This window comes from Sturnira hondurensis, unplaced genomic scaffold (assembly GCF_014824575.4).
Source record: "Sturnira hondurensis isolate 20B ecotype Veracruz unplaced genomic scaffold, ASM1482457v3 Scaffold0015056, whole genome shotgun sequence".
NCBI classification, from domain to species: Eukaryota; Metazoa; Chordata; class Mammalia; order Chiroptera; family Phyllostomidae; genus Sturnira; species Sturnira hondurensis.
Genome location: NW_028087687.1, coordinates 592,202 through 610,725, shown reverse-complemented (window position 1 = coordinate 610,725; position 18,524 = coordinate 592,202). Strand labels below are relative to the sequence as shown.

Sequence of the window (18,524 nt, the reverse complement as noted above, 5' to 3'; positions counted from 1 at the left end):
ATGGGGAGGACTTGCTGAAGAGGCCCGAAAGAATATTTTTGAGGTGGGAAAATGGTTCTGTCTAATATGGGGAGGACTTGCTGAAGAGGCCCGAAAGAATATTTTTGAGGTGGTGCAAAGGGTCTGTGTTTTTATAGGAATATATGCTTCAGGTGTGTGGATTTTTCAAACTCAGCTGTATATTCAGGATTTATACATTTCATTGTGTATGAATTTTAGCTCAAAATTTAAAATTTTCATAGATGAAAATGTGATTACTATAATACATAGATTTTTGTTAATATTGAGCACTTAGCATTGAGTTTTAAAAGTATGATAATGGTCTTGTGACTGTGCTTTCTAAAAGACTTAGGTTTTTTTAGCAATTCATCTAAGCTCTTTAAAAATGAAATGGTGTNTCTGTCTAATATGGGGAGGACTTGCTGAAGAGGCCCGAAAGAATATTTTTGAGGTGGTACAAAGGGTCTGTGTTTTTATAGGAATATATGCTTCAGGTGTGTGGATTTTCAAACTCAGCTGTATATTCAGGATTTGTACATTTCATTGTATATGAATTTTAGCTCAAAATTTAAAATTTTCATAGGTGAAAATGTGATTACTATAATACATAGATTTTTGTTAATATTGAGCACTTAGCATTGAGTTTTAAAAGTATGATAATGGTCTTGTGACTGTGCTTTCTAAAAGACTTAGGTTTTTTTAGCCATTCATCCAAGCTCTTTAAAAATTAAATGGTGTGATGCTTGGAATTTACTTCAGAGTATTCATAGAGAAGTGGGTACAGAGGAGATAAAACTGGTATGGTCTCATGTTTGTAATTGTCAAAGCTGAGTGATGGATGAATTGGGTTTACTGAAATGTTCTGTTAGTTTTTGTTTTAGACATCCATCTGTACACTGGAAATTGTCCATAAAATAAAGCGAAAAAGACATTATATAGATTGTGATCATACTCTCTGAAATCTGGTATTGTCTTTATATGTAAAACAACATTAAAAATTACATAGTTGTACATAAAGGCAGTCTGATTTTCTTTACAATGAGCATGTGTTAATTTTGTAACTAGAAAAACAAAATAATTTTTGTAACAGATTGAATAGCAATAGAATTAAGTAAAGTATTAAGGATTAATTTATATGAATTTCTTGCACACTTGAGTTTGATGTGTATTGAGAGTTTAGAAGAAGACACGGTCCTTGCTCTGTCTTCTATAAGCAGGTCGTACACCCCAAATGACCAGAAAAGTGTTCTGAGAGGGCGTTTAAGCACTTGCATGATAGTTTGAGGAAATCCATAAAAGGGAAAGATGATCATAGAAGGAGGAGCATTAAGTATGAGAAGCCAGAGTGACTGGGCTGTTGGACATTGTGTATGTAGTGTTTCTTTGTCATTTACAGATTACAGCCTCCAGATCGGCTTTACCACATTGTACTCCCCATCTTGCTAATGGTTATTTATTGACCTTTTTCTTTCTTCGTAGGGTTTACTAGCATTGGGCATCAGTAAGTCTGTACAAACACCAGATCCTACTCATCCGTAAGGAAATTGCCTTTATGTTTTTGTTTGTTTTGGTAGCAAGTCATTAAAATAAAAGCAACTGAATTTTAGAAACCTGCTGTTTACCTGCAGTTTGTGTTAAAGATTTAGTTATTTCTTCTACTAACGCATCTGTGATGTAGGACTCACTGTTCTAAGCAAACAACGTATAATTTGAAAAGGAATTTAAATTATTTGTATGGATTGTAACATGGCTTAGACTTGTTTTTTTCCCCCCCCAAAAACAAAGCACACATTTTTATCTTTTTTATTTGGTCAAGGGAAACACACATTTTACATTTAGATTAATAGGCCACTCAATCTAAAATCTGAGCGTTAACGTCCAGTAAATCCATACTTAATCTATTTTAAGCTTCCTGCTGTGATTTGGAAATAGCATTCTGTTAATATTTCAAATTATTTATTTGTGAAATGTGTATGCTTCTTAGAATATATTATTTTGAATCCTACCAGTTATTTGATACAGAGATGTTGTTGTTGCTTCTGACATAACCAGCTAAACGTGTGAATTCTGTATGTATCATTTTTCAAACCTCGCTTCAGTAGAATTTGATCAATTTGATCAAGTTTCAGGATGCCAAATCTGGGCTGTAGAGGGGCTGAGTCACCTGGGTGATTTGATGTTTTGCCAGAAAACTGTGTAAAATGTGATGCATGAGCAGGTGTGTTGTCATGATGAAGCTGCCAATCACCAGCTGCCCATAGCCGCAGCCTTCTGAATCATCTGAATAGTTTCTATGGAGGACTATTTAAGCTTAACTCAAAATTGGATGCAGATTTGTTGCTCTACTCGCTCAGTCGTTTTGAATGTGACAGCCACACAGTACACATGCTCAGTCAAGGGTGTCTGTCACCTCACTACTAGCACAGTGAAGTTGTCATTATTCCCACAAGCACATTCCAGTCCACTCTCCTTGGCTGCCAGGTCACATCAATGTTGTACAAAACATTCTTGTTATATTAATAATGACTGGACTTTCTCCAGACAGACCTTGCATGTATGTATGTATGTGTGTGTGTGTGTGTGTATATATATATATATATATATACATATATATATATACACACACACACACATAGATGGATAGATATGTATATGTATATGTATATGTATATGTATGTATCTCCATCTTATATATTACTTTGGTGGGGGAAACTTTAAGAAGAAAATAAGTTTTTCTAAAGCAAGCTTGTAAAATACTATCACATCTATAAACTAAGAATTCCCTGTGTTAGAATTATATATTTACAAAAAGAATTAAAAAATCAGTTTTTAATAAGAATTCTTATTAAATTTTCATCCACCAAAAGGGTGCCATAGATTTGAGCTTGGGAATAAATTTCCTAGGAAATATTTTTATCAATGAATGATTCTTTTCCTTTTATAGTATGTCCTATTTTTTACCTTAATGCTCAGTGTTTAATTGGTACATACAGAAACACAAAAGAATGCACAGAGAACAAAGATGCTTGAAAAATAATTGAGATTTTAAACAATTCTCATAAAAACACCCAGAAAACTGAAGCTCTTAGTCCTAATAATAGTAGTCAGTAGCTGTGTGCTAAACTATTATATATAACCAGCAACAAGTATCCAGCATCAAATTATATGTAGTATAAATCATCACAATAACTCAATTAAAATTGTATTACAAGGAAATTTAAATATTATTCTGTTCATTAAACATCTGAATGCATTTTTCAAAAGATAAATTTTACCAGCATTTGTAGTACATAAAAGAAAAGTTGTTCTACGAAATCAAAATAGACTAACTGGTAAAGGAATTAGCAAGTACCTGTATTAAGTCATGTTCACTCAATTTATATTTTTTCAAAGATCTTGCAGGCTTTTCCACTCTTATGTGTTGATTTTCTGATTAGATTATGTTTGGCACTTAAACTTTACTTAAATATAAAACTATAACATCTTAATATTGTAAGAAATTTTTGCTTTCTTTTTCATTGACCTAGTAAACATATTTTGAAAGGAAACCATTCATATTTCTTACAAACTATATTATCGTTTTTATTTTCCAGGTATGGATTTTCAAACATGCGATATATTGCTTCGCTTATTAGTGGCGTTGGTATTTTCATGATGGGTGCAGGATTATCTTGGTACCATGGAATTATGGGATTGCTTAATCCTCAACCAATGGAATCCCTTCTCTGGGTAATCTCCCTCTGCTCAGTTTTTTTTAATATACATTATTGATTATGCTATTACAGTTGTCCCAATTTTCCCCTCTCTGTCTCCCTCTACCAGGTACCCCCATTCCCTCCAGAGATCCCTTCCCTTAGTTCATGTCCATGAGTAGTGCATATTCTTTGGCTTCTCCATTTCCTGTACTATTCTTAACATCCCCTTGTCTGTTTTGTACCTACCAATTTGTACTTCTTTTTTTATTTTTTTTATTGTCGTTCAAGTACAGTTGTCTCCATTTGCCCCTCATCACTTCCCCCAACCCTAGCTGTCCCCTCTGTCTACCCTTCTGTGTTTCATGGTGTTTCTGGACTATTTTTCTTGAGATTGCTTTGCATTTGGCAAGAAGCTTTTGGACAATTGGTGTCAAGACCCCCACTCAATTCCATGTCCAGTCCTTTGTGTTAAAACACATACCTTTAACACATTCTTTGTGAGAGTGCAGTTTTTGCCCCAAATCCAGACATTTACTGTGTTGATATAGCTAATATCAGTTAGTAGAATTGCCTGTACATTTATTTTTCAGGTGTGCTATAGACACAGTTCACTGTGATCTCTAACCTCTAGGGACGCACATCCAGCTTTCTTAGCAATCTCATCAGCTCAAGTTTTTTCCAAGGCAGTCTTCACTTTGGCCTTCTGGGGGCGGGCTTCACCTGCAGAGCATGCCGCCGCCTCCCCCCCTCCCCCCCCCACACACATTATCCACTGTGGATGAGAATAAATCCTACCAAGACATAATTTGCTTGGGGAAGAAAGGTGGCTGACCTCTCAAAGGAGAAGGGCCTTGAGCCTGTTCCTCAATGGGTTTTTATTGGGTTTAATTTGCACGGGAATAATTTGCAAGGGATTATTCTGAGTTAGGGTCGGAGAGATAAGAGTGGCTACCAAAGGGCTATAAAGCTATGGGAAGCAAACCTATATTAGGTTTGGACCCTTATCATTTAACTTGAGGGTATTCTTAGCAAAGCAGGTTTCACAGGATTTTACCCATTCTTTCTTAGGCCTGATTGCCCTAGAAACCTGCTCTTTCCAGAACAGGGCCACACCCACCTCTGGCATTGTTTCAGGTTTAAGTCAGGTGGGAGAATTGAGGCAGCCAAGAGATTAGGAGACTTCTTACAGACAGAAGGAAGATTCAGGCTGTGTCAAAGCCAAGAGGTGAGGGTCCCTCACCCCCTTTTTATAGTCCCCCAAGTCCTTCCCTGATGGGCCCTTTGCAACAGTTCATGTCTTAGGTCGCCCCTCCCTTGAGGAAGCTTACCTGTCATTGACAAAGTAGTCATTTGCCCAGGGTCAAGCAGGGTGAAGTAAAGGGGGCAGAGGCAGCGCCCCTGCTGGGAAGATAAGATTTGTCTCTTTAGTGGTTTGTGGTTCCAAGGTCTTTTTACTCAGCCTTAGCCAGGAGGGGTTACAGCTTCTGAAACCAGGCAGGGTGGTTCCCAACAGCCTCCTTAACCTCAGTTCAGCTTATGTGGGCTAGTGGGTGTGGAGCTAGGGGATGTAAAACCAGGCTTGGATCACCTTCTGTGCAAGGCCTGAATGGATGGTATAGTGGCACTTTCTGGTTATGTGGGATATTTGGAACCTGCTGTGTTCTCAACTGGAGTGAGTCTCATTTTAACATCTTGTTACACCTGTACACCTACATAATAACAAGCCTATTAAACTAGACTTCTTCTACAGTTTTTATTGACTAGTTTCTTACTGTAATACATTTCATGTAGTTAAAATGAAGAAGGGTATTTCCTCCATCCTTCAAAGGTTTGGCCACATTATAGATATCTCATTGTCTTAGTGTTCATCTAATTTGTACAATATTACTTTATAGAGGCAAAGAAGTTGACTCTGGAGTAAGGAACTGATTAAATTTTCAATTGTGTTTAAGTTTTAAAACTAGAAGCTATTCTGTCTTTTAGCAACTACATGAAGTTCCATGAGACTATGACTCTTTGTTAATAAATAGTAGATTCAGAACACTGTAGACTAATTTAAATTTATTAGGTATTATCTTGGAATCTTGGTGGGCATATCCTGTTTCCTTTTATTGGGTGATGAGCATGTCTTAAGTCCTTTCTGGAAGAAGGTAGAAGGATTAACTAGGAAGTTTGGTTGTCAGGTTGGCAGCCTGTTTGAGTTGGAAGAGCCTGAAGTTGAAACCGGAAAGTCCGTGTTCCAGTTCGTACTGCGGTGTCGTTGGGGTGCTCGCGCCAGTCAGACAGCCTTTGGAAATCCGTTTCCTTAACAGAATTGGGAAAGTTTTCGACAGGGTTTGAAATGTCCAAACCTCTATTTTAGGGAAGGTTAAGGGTCCAAAAACGCAATGTTAAAAATTCAACACATGATTGGTTTCAATTTCATTTAAAAATCTTTAAAAGTTTTTGTTGCTAGGTTAACTCTTTCTATATACCTTGGATTAAAGTTACTCTCAATATCTTTATTTCATTTGAGAGTGTCCTGGGACTACAAGGGAAGTAGTGTTATGAAAAAAATTTGATTACTCTTTATAGTTAGTTATCTTTTTGAGTCAGGAATCAGAAAGGATTCTTTTTGTCCTGGCTATCCAGACAAATTCAGAAGTTACTTGACTGTGGGAGTGGATCTTACTACCTCTGGTATTCACAACCTCACATTTCAAATATTTGTGTTAATTTTGAACTTGAAAATTTTTTATACTAGTAGAATCTTTTATTTCTTAAATCATGAATTTAGCTTAGGTCATGGTATAACATTCTGTAACATGGTGCATTATAATGGTATAGTGCCTCATTTTGGAACGCGCAGTACTTTGTAACCTGTTACTATAGCTTATATAGGAGTGGACAAAGTAGGTTCCTATTTGTTTGTAAAGAAACTAATAAATAATACAAGAATAAATTCTGTTTTGTGTATTCACAACTATAAACATACTTTTGCCCACCTCTGTATACATATACAACTCTTCTAAGTATTAAAAAATGAGATGACCATCCAATTTTTAAGCTTTTAGCTGTTTTCTCATATGAAGATACCATCTGTCTTACTTTCCTCATTTGAGCAGTTTCTTATCAAGATCCTTATCTGTCTTGGATTCATGTTTCTGTTTTAAACATTGCCAACTTTATGCATGAAAAATTGTGATTTTTAGAGAAATATTAATTTATGCCTTATTTTATGACTTATTTTCTAGGCATATTGTATTTTAGCAGGATCTTTGGTGTCTGAAGGAGGTACGTACTGTCATAGTTGCTCTTCATTCTTACTGTAGTGATATATATCCAGCCGTTCAGCAAAAAAATGTGGACTGGGAATCTAAGCTTCGTCTCCTTTCAGGGAGCAGATTCCTCGGGTGATGTACCGTGGCTGGTTCTGTAATGGATGAGCAAGGGAAAAGCTTTTTTTCTCTCAAGTATCATATCATAAAGCTTAGAACATTTGAAACGGGGTATAAAAGTACAGCTACGCACTGAATTCTAAACATTGAGATGTAGTAAGTTACTCAGAAAAGGCTGTCTTTTTGGCTCTACAAGTATCTCAGAGTTTCTGGGAGCTTCAACTACAGCAGCGTCATGAGAGAGGTGCTGCTCTCACGTATGAAGCTTCCCGGTTCACTGCTTTACTCACAGTACGTTTACTCTGAAACATTGTCACTTTCCATACATAGTGTTTCCCTAATCTTTGACAGTTTATAAAATGGTGGTGATACCACCTGCCTCAAAAAGGTTGGGAGGATCAGAAGTGACTGTGATCAGTATGGTGCCTGCCGCATGGTACCTGTCCAGTAAATTAAGGCTGTCGTTGTGGTAATGATTTTTAAATTATGGCTTAGAAATAGGGGATTTGTTACAGTGTGACGATTAATTGGAGTCTTGATGATGACTAGTTAATGGAGAACTTTTCCTTATTTTCAACCCTGGCATGAAAGTATTGTGCATATGTGTTTATTGCTTGAGATGGCACCTTTAAAGTTTAGAGGCAGGAAGTTTCTTCCTTGCTGATATGAATGCTTCTCTTTCAGCCACACTTCTCGTTGCCGTGAATGAACTTCGTAGGAGTGCTCAGGCCAAGGGAGTGTCGCTTTACCAGTACGGTGTGTGTTTTAGAGACCAGGCGTATTATTTCGTCTCTTGTATTCACATAAAATTGCCTATACTATTGCTTTATTCTTTAAAGATATGTACAAAATATATCTCATTTCCTATGTGCGGCTTATGTTTTAAAGCAAATGTAATTTGAATATGAATACTTTATGTTTGGATTTAACTTAACTACAATATTTCTGTATATTTTTATATAATTTGAGAAAGCAATTTGAAAATGTAAACCAAGAAATTATTTTTGTGTTGAGCAGTCCAAAAATCAGGAAGCTCATGTATTTTTTATCTTAATTTATATGTTCATTTAACTTTTTAAAAGAGTTTATTTTTAGAGAGGGGAAGGGAGGGAGCAAGAGAAGGAGAGAAACATTAGTGTGTGGCTGCCTCTCATGTGCTCCCTACTGGGAATCTGGCCCACAACCCAGGCATGTGCTGTGACTGGGATTGAACTGGCGACCCGTTGGTTCACAGGCTGACACTCAGTTCATTGAGCCATACCAGCCAGGGTCTGTATGCTCGTTTTAAATGGATACTTATTTACATGTTACCTGAGAGTATCAAATTAAGATTTAAGAACGTCTCTTTCTTGTCTCTCCACCAATGATTCAGTAATGCAGAGTCGTGATCCTAGTACCAATGTTATATTATTGGAGGACACTGCAGCTGTCTTGGGGGTGATAATAGCAGCCACTTGTATGGGCCTTACTTCTATAACAGGTAATTATTTCTTACATTACTGGTGATTTATTGGTGCTGCTTATATAATTCTGTAATAAGTGGAAATTTTCTTTATATCATTGAATAATTTTAAACCAGTTGATTGTTAGATGCTAATTTTATACTAACCTAACCTAATAACTTCTTTGTATAAAACATTTGTTTAGTAAAAATGTAATATTTCTCTAAGTTAGGAATTTCTCTATGAAGTAAAGAAAACTGTTAATAGAGCATTTCTGTAATGCTATAGACCTTTCTAAACTGTGACTTAATAAATTATGCAATTATTCTTTATCTCTAGAAGTATTGTTGTTTGTCCTAGGGACCTCACAGGTTTATTAAGATAAATGCAAGAGAGAACTTCAAGAAACCGTAAAGCTCTAAATAAATATATGTTGTGGCTCTTGTTCATTTGTCTTTTCCACTGTTAGTATCAATAGTAAGTGTTATTGCGAAATTTCCTGTTTCCTTAGCTCTCAAGTTGGTTCCATTCTCATTTTGGTAACTAATGTTTTGAAGGCCAGTACCATAGAGATGAAGCAGAAGACAGAAGAATCATTTTATTTTTATTTTCTAAAAGAGAACCATTTAGTATGCAAAGACTCAAATGTCTCAAGTTGGAATTCTCTTGGAATGGAACTTCTTCCATTCTTACCCATTTGTTCTTGCATATTTCAAATAATTTGAGGTGATGAGCTCTCATAGTTCCGCAGTGTTTCTTAAAATACTCTGAAATATGTATAGATTTTCTCATTTTGAATATACATTTTAGGACTAAACCATCATTCTCTGATGTTCACTGTGATCCAGGATATTTCTAAAAGTTTTGATTGCTTCTCTCGTTGCCTTTATCATTGTAGACTTTTTTTGGATATAAATTATTACTTAGTGAAATTTTAGGCTTAAGAAAAGTGTGATTGATGAATAAGTCAACTTTTAATAAGTTATTTTCTTTATACAGTGATGTTAACCAGTCAAATCAAAGTTATAAAGTTTTTGTTTAAAGAGTATTTCACATGAATTAAAATCTTATTTAGTTAAATTAATTTATTTAAGTTAAATAACATGTCAAGAAATAAATAAAATAACCTTCCGGTGATTTCTTTAGGATTATCTATACAAACATTTTTAAAATAAAAATAATTAGATTTAAATTTCTAAAAAAGCAATGCATTTGATTTTGAAGTCTGATTATAGGCCTCCTAGTAGATTATATTTTACTTACAGGTGGATCACTTTGAAGATTTTAGTACAGACTTTAGTACAGTTTACTTTATAGTATTATATTTTTGACTAAATGTTAGTAAAACTAGTATCTGAATTGAAGTTCTTTTTTAGTAAAATGTTTTATCAAGAGACTTTTAAATTTTATATTGAGATTTTTATCTTTAGAGTAAAATGGCCTCTAATTATAAAATCCTTGTGTATAAAATTTGTAACAATTTAAAATATAATACTGATTTCAGTTATATAAATATTAAACTACACTTTTATAGATAGCAAACCAGCTCTTCTCATTGATTCTGGGAGAGAATTAGCCCTAACGATTGAAGACAATTTTAGAATCATGAAGATTGGGAACATAGAATCCTAACCCCCAGAGTTTTTGATTCAGAAGGCCTGGGGGGAGGTCTGGCATTTGCATTTCTACTAAGTTCTCAGGTGATGCTGATGCTGCTGCTGCTGGTCAAGGGACCACACTTTGAGAACCACTGCCCTAAAGGACCCGTAACATGCAACAAGAGAACTTTCTTTTCTGGATCTAGAACAGTATTGGCTATGAGGGGGACTCTAAAAAACCCAAGAATTTTCTTCTGGAGCATAGGCCCCTTATAGTACAGGCTTCCCTCACTAGGTGAGTGTTCTAGAAACCCTCTGTATAAAATGTTTTGTGTCAAGTGTACCAGCTGGCATTGTTGTAAGAGGCTGTGTTCGGCTTCCATGAATTTTTGTTGACGACTTTTTCAAAGGTTTGCCCTGAATCATGATGGGTGATTTATAAGCCTGCTCACCCACACCTTTTGACCAAAAACTGTGTGAGCCTTGTTCCCCACCCTCCCTATTCACCCAGTCTCTCCCCAAACAATTTTATTTTGTTTCCCTGGATGGAAAAAAGTCCTCAAAGGGAAAGTATTTGCTGAAGTGGAAGAAGTGAAACAAAAAATGGCAAAAGCAGTAAAAGGCATCAAAATCGAGGAGTTTGAAGCTGTAGAGCAGTAGAAAAAGTGTCTCAATAGATGTTTGCAGCAAATGGAGAGTACTTTGAAGGTGACTGGAGTTGAAGCATGTGAGAATAAATACACAAGTGTTTATAAGTAAACTCAGGTGCTCTGGGGGTCTGCCCTCGCATGTATCACCCTTCGTTGGAAAGTAAAGGAGTGACCCATATAATTTTTTGTATAGCTTAATTAATTGTCTCATAGAACCTTGTAAAAATAAGACACAAAAATGGTTATTTCTTTCAGGTTTTGATGTCAATTATTTTGTCAACTGAGGGCAGGAAAAGTGTTACTGATACCACTAATGCAGATGGGCTCTTTATTACCATATTAATGTGCACATGAATTCTTTAATCTGAAAATGCCCCGAGTCCTCACCCACATAATGACCAGATGCAAGAATACATCTTAAATAATTAACCAGCATAATGCTCCTATATAATATGAAGCAACTTGTATCATTCCATTTTGTAGTATGTTTTCAAACAATTAAGAGAAAGCAATTAAAGGAATCAGGATGAATTTTTACTGATTCTGGTTCTTTGCTCACTAAAGCTCATTGAAATAACAGAAAATGTTAATTTACTGACTTCTTATGTGCTTTATTCAGGCAATCCACTGTATGACAGCCTCGGTTCTTTGGGTGTGGGCACCTTGTTGGGAGTGGTCTCAGCATTCCTCATCTACACTAACACAGAAGCTCTGTTAGGCCGATCCATCCAGCCAGAACAAGTCCAGCGGCTAACTGAACTCCTGGAGAACGACCCGTCAGTAAGGTCCGCTTATTCCAGGGATGCTGTTGGGGTTTACAAAGTCGTTAAGAAATAGATATGCTGGTTTATAAATGCACCCAGAAGAGGTTTGGGATTCCGAGCCCTCAGATCCTTTTAATCTGTTACTTCTCAGAATTGCAGCCTTACAAAAAAGCAAGTGAAAGCATTTGGGAAACTCCTTGAGTTTTCTTTTGAATTTTGTGTATCTTTAATTTTAGAATTTAGGAACAGTTAGATGGGAGCAGAAGTGTGCAAACTAGTTCCTTCCTCGACGTGAAGCCAGTTAGGTGGAACTATTGTATTTATGTTTGCCTTGTATTTGTGTTACAGTTACAAATTGAATATACTAAATTTAAGAAGATACTTACTCATGGGGAAGTGATTAGCAAATTAAATTTAATTTACATTCACTTTGAAAATAAAATTATTGTTTTAACTTATTTTAAAAGTTTTTCCTTGTAATCTTTCAGATTACATAAGAATAAAGAACTGAAGACTTAGGAAAGAATCAGGAGAGATACAGAGTTCTAATAGTATTTTTCAGTGAAATTCAGTAGTAGTGTGGCTTCAGAGTGACGTAGAAGAAACAGTTGTTTAAAATCCCAATTTCTACTAGCTACATATATTTTAAACTTTAAAATAAGAATTTCTTTCTGTTAAAATGTTTAAGTTAAATCTTTAGTGAATGACTCATATGAATGAGTAAAATGTGTAAGTGATTAAGCCCTATATGTTTAATCGTGAAAAATAGTTGCTTAGCTGAATCAAGATGACCAGTTAAGCCCTGGCTGGTGTAGCTCAGTGGATTGAGCACAGGCCTTCGAACCAAAGGATCATGGTTTGATTCCCAGTCAGGGCACATGCCTGGGTTGCAGGCCAGGTCCCAGCAAGGGGGCGCACGAGAGGCAACCAACCATACATAGATATTGCTTTCCCTCTCTCCTTCCCTTCTCCTCTAAAGATAAATAAATAAAATCTTTTCTAAAAAAAAAAAGAAGATGACAAGTTAAGCATTCTTAAAGGAAGTATTAGTCTTAATAACTTAAGGTAAAATCATCCACATTGATATCTTTTCCTTGGGGTATCTTTGTCTGATTTTGGTATCACAGTGATACCTTATAAAATAAGTTGGGAAATGTTCACTGCTCCATATATTTTTGAAAAATTTGAAAAGACAAATTTCTCTGTCTTTTTTTAATGTTTGGTAGAATTCAGCAGTGATGCCATCTGGCTTTTCTGTGTGATTAGTTTTTTATTACTAATTCTCTCTCTACGTGTTATATATCTGTTCAGGTTGTGTTTTTCCTCTTGAGTCAGTTTGGTACTTTGTGTCTCTCTAGGAATTTGCCCATTTCTTCTTTTTTTTAATTTTTAGTTTAATTGCTGTTCAAGTACAGTTTTCTGCCTTTTACCCCCAGCCCAGCCCATCCCCCCAGGCCTCTCCATCTCCCTCCCATTTCCACCCCCCGGCCCCTTGTTATTTATCCATGTGTCCTTTATACTTGTTCCTGTAAACCCTTCCCCTTCCCCCTGAAATTCTCTCCCCTATCCCCTTTGGTCACTATCATCCTGTTCTCAGTTTCAGTGTCTTCAGTTATATTTTGCTTGTTTGTTTGTTTTGTTGATTAGATTCCTATTATAGGTGAGATCATATGGTATTTGTCTTTCACCACTTGGCTTATTTCATTTAGCATAATGCTTTCCAGATCCAACCATGCTGTTGCAAAGGGTAGGAGCTCCTTCTTTCTTTCTGCTGCATAAAATTCTGTTGTGTTAAATATACCAGTGTTTTGATACACTCATTTACTGATGGGCACCTAGGTTGCTTCTAGCACTTGGCTATTGTAAATTGTGCTGAATTGGGTATGAACATTGGGGTGCATAGGTTCTTCTGGATTGGTGTCCATTACTTCTAAGTCATCTAATTGGTTGGCATACAAGCGTACATAGTATTTGTAGTTCTTTTTACTTCTTTAGGTCTGGGAGTAATATCTCTTCTTCCAATTCTGATTCTAGTAATTTGAGTCTTCTCTCCTTATTCTTGGTTTAGACCAACCAAGACCACTAGACCACTGAGAGTTTGTGAATTTTGTTGATGTTTTCAGGAACCACTTTTTAATTGAATTCATTTGCCATTGTTTTTCTGGTCTCTATTTCATGAATTTTTACTGTCATCTATATATTTTTTTCCTTAGGCTTAAGTTTAGTTTGCTTTTTTTGCAGTGTCTGAAGATGGTAGGTTAAGTTTTTGATTTGATATCTTTTTTAATGTAAGCTTTCACAGTTTAAATTTCCCTCTCAGCTGTACTTTTGCTGCATCCTATAAATTTTAGTATATGTGTCATTTTCATTCAAATAATTTTCTAATCTCACTTTTGATTTCTTCTTTAGGAGTGTGTTAATTCCCATGTCTTTGTGAGTTTCCCAAATGTTTTTTTTGTTACTGATTTCTTATATCATTCCATTGTGGTCAGAGAACATACTCTGTATTATTTCCTTTTTTTATTTTTTAAATTTATTTACTTTTAGAGAAAGGGGAAAGGAGGAAGAGAGAGAGAGAAACATCCCTGTGTGGTTGCTTCTTATGTGGCCCCCACTGGGGACCTGGCCTGCAACCTAGGCATGTGCCCTGACTGGGAATCGAACCAGTGACCCTTTGGTTCACAGCCCGTGCTCAATCCACTGAGCTATACCATCCAGGGCCTACTCTGTATTATTTCTGTCCTTGAAAATGTACTGGTTTGTTTTATGCCCTAGCATATGATCTATCTTGGATAATGTTCCTTTTGCACTTGAGAAGAATGTGTATTCTGCTGTTGTTACATAGATGTCTTTTGGTTGGTTGGTTTATAGTGCTTATGTCTTCTATTTTCTTGTTGATAGCCTTGCCTAATTGTTCCATCCATTATTGAAAGTAGGATTGTTGAAGTCTCCAGCTATTGTTGAATTGCCTATTTCCTTTTTATTTCTGTCAGTTTTTGCTTCATGTATTTTGGTGCTATGTTGGTAGGTACATGTATGTTTATCATTTTGCGTGTACTGTTTATAATTAAAGTCGAAAACAAGAGCTATAAATGGAAAAGTTGACTCTGGCAAATTGGAATTTATCTAGAGTTTATTAGTTATCTTTGCTATGTGACAAATTACTCTAAAACTCAGTGACTTAAAACAGCATTTATTACCTGACCATTTCTGTGGGCTAGGAATCCAGCCATGGTGTATGTGGGTCCTCTACTTCAGCATTTTTAAGAATGTTATCAGGGTGTTAGCTAGGACTAGAGACATCTTCTAGGGATAGAAGATGTGCTTCTAAGCTTACTCAGTTATTGACATGATTTAAAACAATGGTTTTTAAATTTATTTATTTATTTATTTATTTATTTATTTATTTATAGAGAGGGTGAAGGGGAGAAAGAAGGAGAAAAACATCCATGTGTGAGAAACATTGATTGGTTGTCTCCCACACACCCGCAATCGGGAACCTGGCCTGCAACCCAGGCACGTGCCCTGACTGGAAATCAGACCAGCAGTCTTTCAGTCTGTGGGACTACACCCAGCCCACTGAGCTACACCAGTCAGGGTCGTTGCTTTATTTGTTTGGTTTTGGTTTTTTGCTGCATGGTCCTCTCCAACAATGGCAGCTTACTTTTAATAAGCAAGCTGAGAAGGCAATCAAGATTGAGAGCAAACAAGATAAAAGTTACAGATGAGTCATCTTATTTTGAAAACAACATCTCATCACTTTGCCATGTTCTGTTGGTTAGGAGCAAGTCACTGTCTAGCTCACATTCAGGGAGAGGATTGTACAAGGCCTTTAAATAACAGGAGGTCGGGCTATGACAAAAGCATCACAGTTTTCTATCTGTAGCTAGTTATAGATAGAATATTCTCATTAGCTGCTATTCCATTATTACCCAAATAACCAAATTTATTAATATTTTGGGAGGACCGAGGTGGATATGCTTTTTTTTAAAGGATAAATTATATAGCTTTTTGGCAATCTGGACAAGTTTTATGTCAACTTAGACTCATTATACATATTATTCTTATTTTCACCCTAGATAGTTAATAAATATGCTTCTTTATTTACATGGATGAAACATTTCAGACTCAGTATTTAGTAACTTGCTCAAGATTACTCAGAAATTAGCCCTGGCTGGTGTGGCTCAGTGGATTGAGTGCCTGTCTGTGAATCAAAGGGTTGCCAGTTCAATTCCCACATGCCTGGGTTGTGGGACCATGCTCTCTTTTGGGGACCTGGCCCACAACCCAGGCATGTGCCCTGATTGGGAATCAAACTGATGAGAGGTGAGCACTCAGGTCAGTACTCAGTCCACTGAACTACTCCAGCCGGGGCAATAAAATCTCTTCTCAAAAAAAAAGATCACTCAGAAATTAGAGTCAAATGTTTTAAGAGTACTCGAGTCTCATTTAGGCTTGTTTTCCCAGAAGCTATGTTCCTAGGATTTATGGTCTCTTCTTATTGTCCTATTTATCTTGTAAAGAAAAGATGTTATAGTGATTATCCTAGAAAGAAAATAATTTCTCGGTGTTTTTTTAGGGAAGATTGATTTCAGAGGGTTAGGACAGGAAGGATGAAAAGCATTATGCTTGAGCTTCCCTTTCTGGGTGGCAGAGTGGTACGAAGGGAAATGCACTGGGTGGACCATCTGAAGGTCTGGGAGTGAGTCCTTGCTCTGCTGCTGACCAGTTGGATTGCCCTGGGCAAGTCACTGATGCCCTCGTGGGACTCTTATCATCTGTAAAGATGCCATCGTTCCTACAGTACTTTATAGAAGCCATTCAGTAAATGCCTGTCATGTAATTGGTAACGTATTAGGCATTTTATATATGTATTGGCTCATTATTTCCCACGTCAATCTCATTAGGTAGTTATTACTAAGTTTTTCTAATAGAGTACTTTATAAAGTTGTTTGAAAACTTTTAAATAACCTATTAAAAAAAGGAAAAGGGTATTATGAGATAAAATGGCTAGGTTGCAGAAAAGTAATTCAGAGTCTATTTTTTAAATGTTACTGACTTTAGAGAGGGGGAAAAAACATTGATATGAGACAGAAGCATGGATTGGTTGCTTCCCATATGTGCCCCGACTGGGGATCAAACCCACAACTAGGTATGTGTCCTGACCAGGAATACACTTCTGGTGACGGGACGACACTCCAAGCAACTGAGCCCCAATGGCAAGGGCTACAGTTGATTTTTTAAAATCTACTAACTTTTGTAGTTTATATGTATACAGATATAAGACAGTATGTGTTAAGTTTGCACCTTTGGCATTATGTAAAAATAAAAATAGCCAAATGGACATTTGTTTGGCAAATGATAGGTAGCACTTAGTGGTGAATGCTCAGAGTCATCCTGGCCCACTTTCATCACTGATGGAAAAAATAATTCTAGACTTTGTGCCATTAAAATGTATATGTGTATATGTGTGTGCATAAAAATGTACAACCATTGTTACTGATTGCAGGGCAATTCATGATGTTAAAGCCACAGATCTGGGACTAGGTAAAGTAAGATTTAAGGCAGAAGTAGATTTTGACGGACGAGTTGTTACAAGATCATATTTGGAAAAACAAGATTTTGACCAGATGCTACAGGTAAGTTTATATATTTATTGTTTTCTTATAAAGCCAATGGTTAGAAAAATTACTTTTTAAGTACATAAAATAAAACTTGTCTTTTATAGCTTATAAAATCACTTCAACTTCCAACTTCTTATGGTTTCACAATTTGACAGAGACCCTTTTATTTACTGTAGAGTGGGTCCAAGGAGGTAGAAGTGCAAACTTATTATTAAAGTGCTTGCCAGGCACTTTACGTACATTATCTGATTTACCTTCAACAACCCTGCAAGCCAAAGAAATGATATTTTCATGCTTATATATAGGTGAGTAGAGACAGAGTGAGATTAAGTAACTTGCCTAAAATTGCAGAGCCATAATATGGAGTTGCATGAGAATTTAGATTTCTGTGCCTCCAGAATCCATGCTTTTTTTTATTAAAAATAGTTTAAAACAGCCATGGTATATTTACACAATGGAATTCTATGCTGCAGAAAGGAAGGAACTACTACCCTTTGCAACATCATGGATGGAACTGGAAAGCATTATGCTGAGCGAAATAAGCCAGGTGGTGAAAGACAAATACCATATGATATCACCGTTAACAGGAACTTAAACAACAAGACAAACAAGCAAGCAAAATATGACCAATGACACTGAAATAGGGAACAGGCTGACAGGGTCCAGAGGGGAGAGGGGAGAGAATCATAGGGGAAAAGGGGATGGACTCACATGAATAAGTATAAAGGACACATGGACAATAACTAAGGGTGGAGGGCGGAAATGGGAGGGAGGTGGGGAGCACTGGGAGGGGGTCCAGGGCTGGGAATATAAGACAGAAAACTGTACTTGAACAAGAATTAAATAAAAATAATAAAATAAAATAAAATTTGATTTAGATCATCTAGGTCACAGATTTCATTTTGGGGTCATTCAATTTTCAGATGGTTATTACATTACTAAAAAATAATTGGGTAAAAGAAAGAAAATGGAACATGTATGATCATGTTCCATGAATCAAGAATCATAAGTAATCTGATTTTGCATACTTGAAGCTTAGAAGAAAATTAAAATTACACTAACAGGAAACTAGTATCGCTAGATTATACAAGGAGCAGAAATTATGTATAATTTTTACTTCAGTTTAAATTTACTTTCTTTTGACAGTGATAAAGTAATTAAAATTCATTCAGGAAATAAGATCTCAACAGTTCACACTATTGTGAAAAGTCAATATTGTCAGCTAAATTTTTTTAATTTAGAAAATATACTTGTTGTAACTACATTAAAAAATAGTTTAAAACAGAACTTACAGAGGATAATATAATGAATAGTGCAGGGGTTGCCACTTGCCTTTGTCATATCTTAACATTTTACCATACTGTATTTGCTTAT

General features: G+C 36.0%; 1 protein-coding gene across 1 annotated transcript in view; it reads left to right on the top strand.

Annotated features, from left to right (window-relative positions):
• The window catches only part of SLC30A9 (solute carrier family 30 member 9), a 78,077-nt gene that overhangs the window by 46,611 nt on the left and 12,942 nt on the right, over positions 1-18,524 (top strand). The window contains exons 10-16 of the mRNA XM_037064238.1: positions 1,480-1,535; positions 3,594-3,729; positions 6,929-6,968; positions 7,757-7,828; positions 8,445-8,552; positions 11,382-11,547; positions 17,036-17,165. Of these exons, the coding sequence (XP_036920133.1) occupies positions 1,480-1,535; positions 3,594-3,729; positions 6,929-6,968; positions 7,757-7,828; positions 8,445-8,552; positions 11,382-11,547; positions 17,036-17,165 (708 nt within the window). The remainder of the gene's footprint in view (positions 1-1,479; positions 1,536-3,593; positions 3,730-6,928; positions 6,969-7,756; positions 7,829-8,444; positions 8,553-11,381; positions 11,548-17,035; positions 17,166-18,524) is intronic.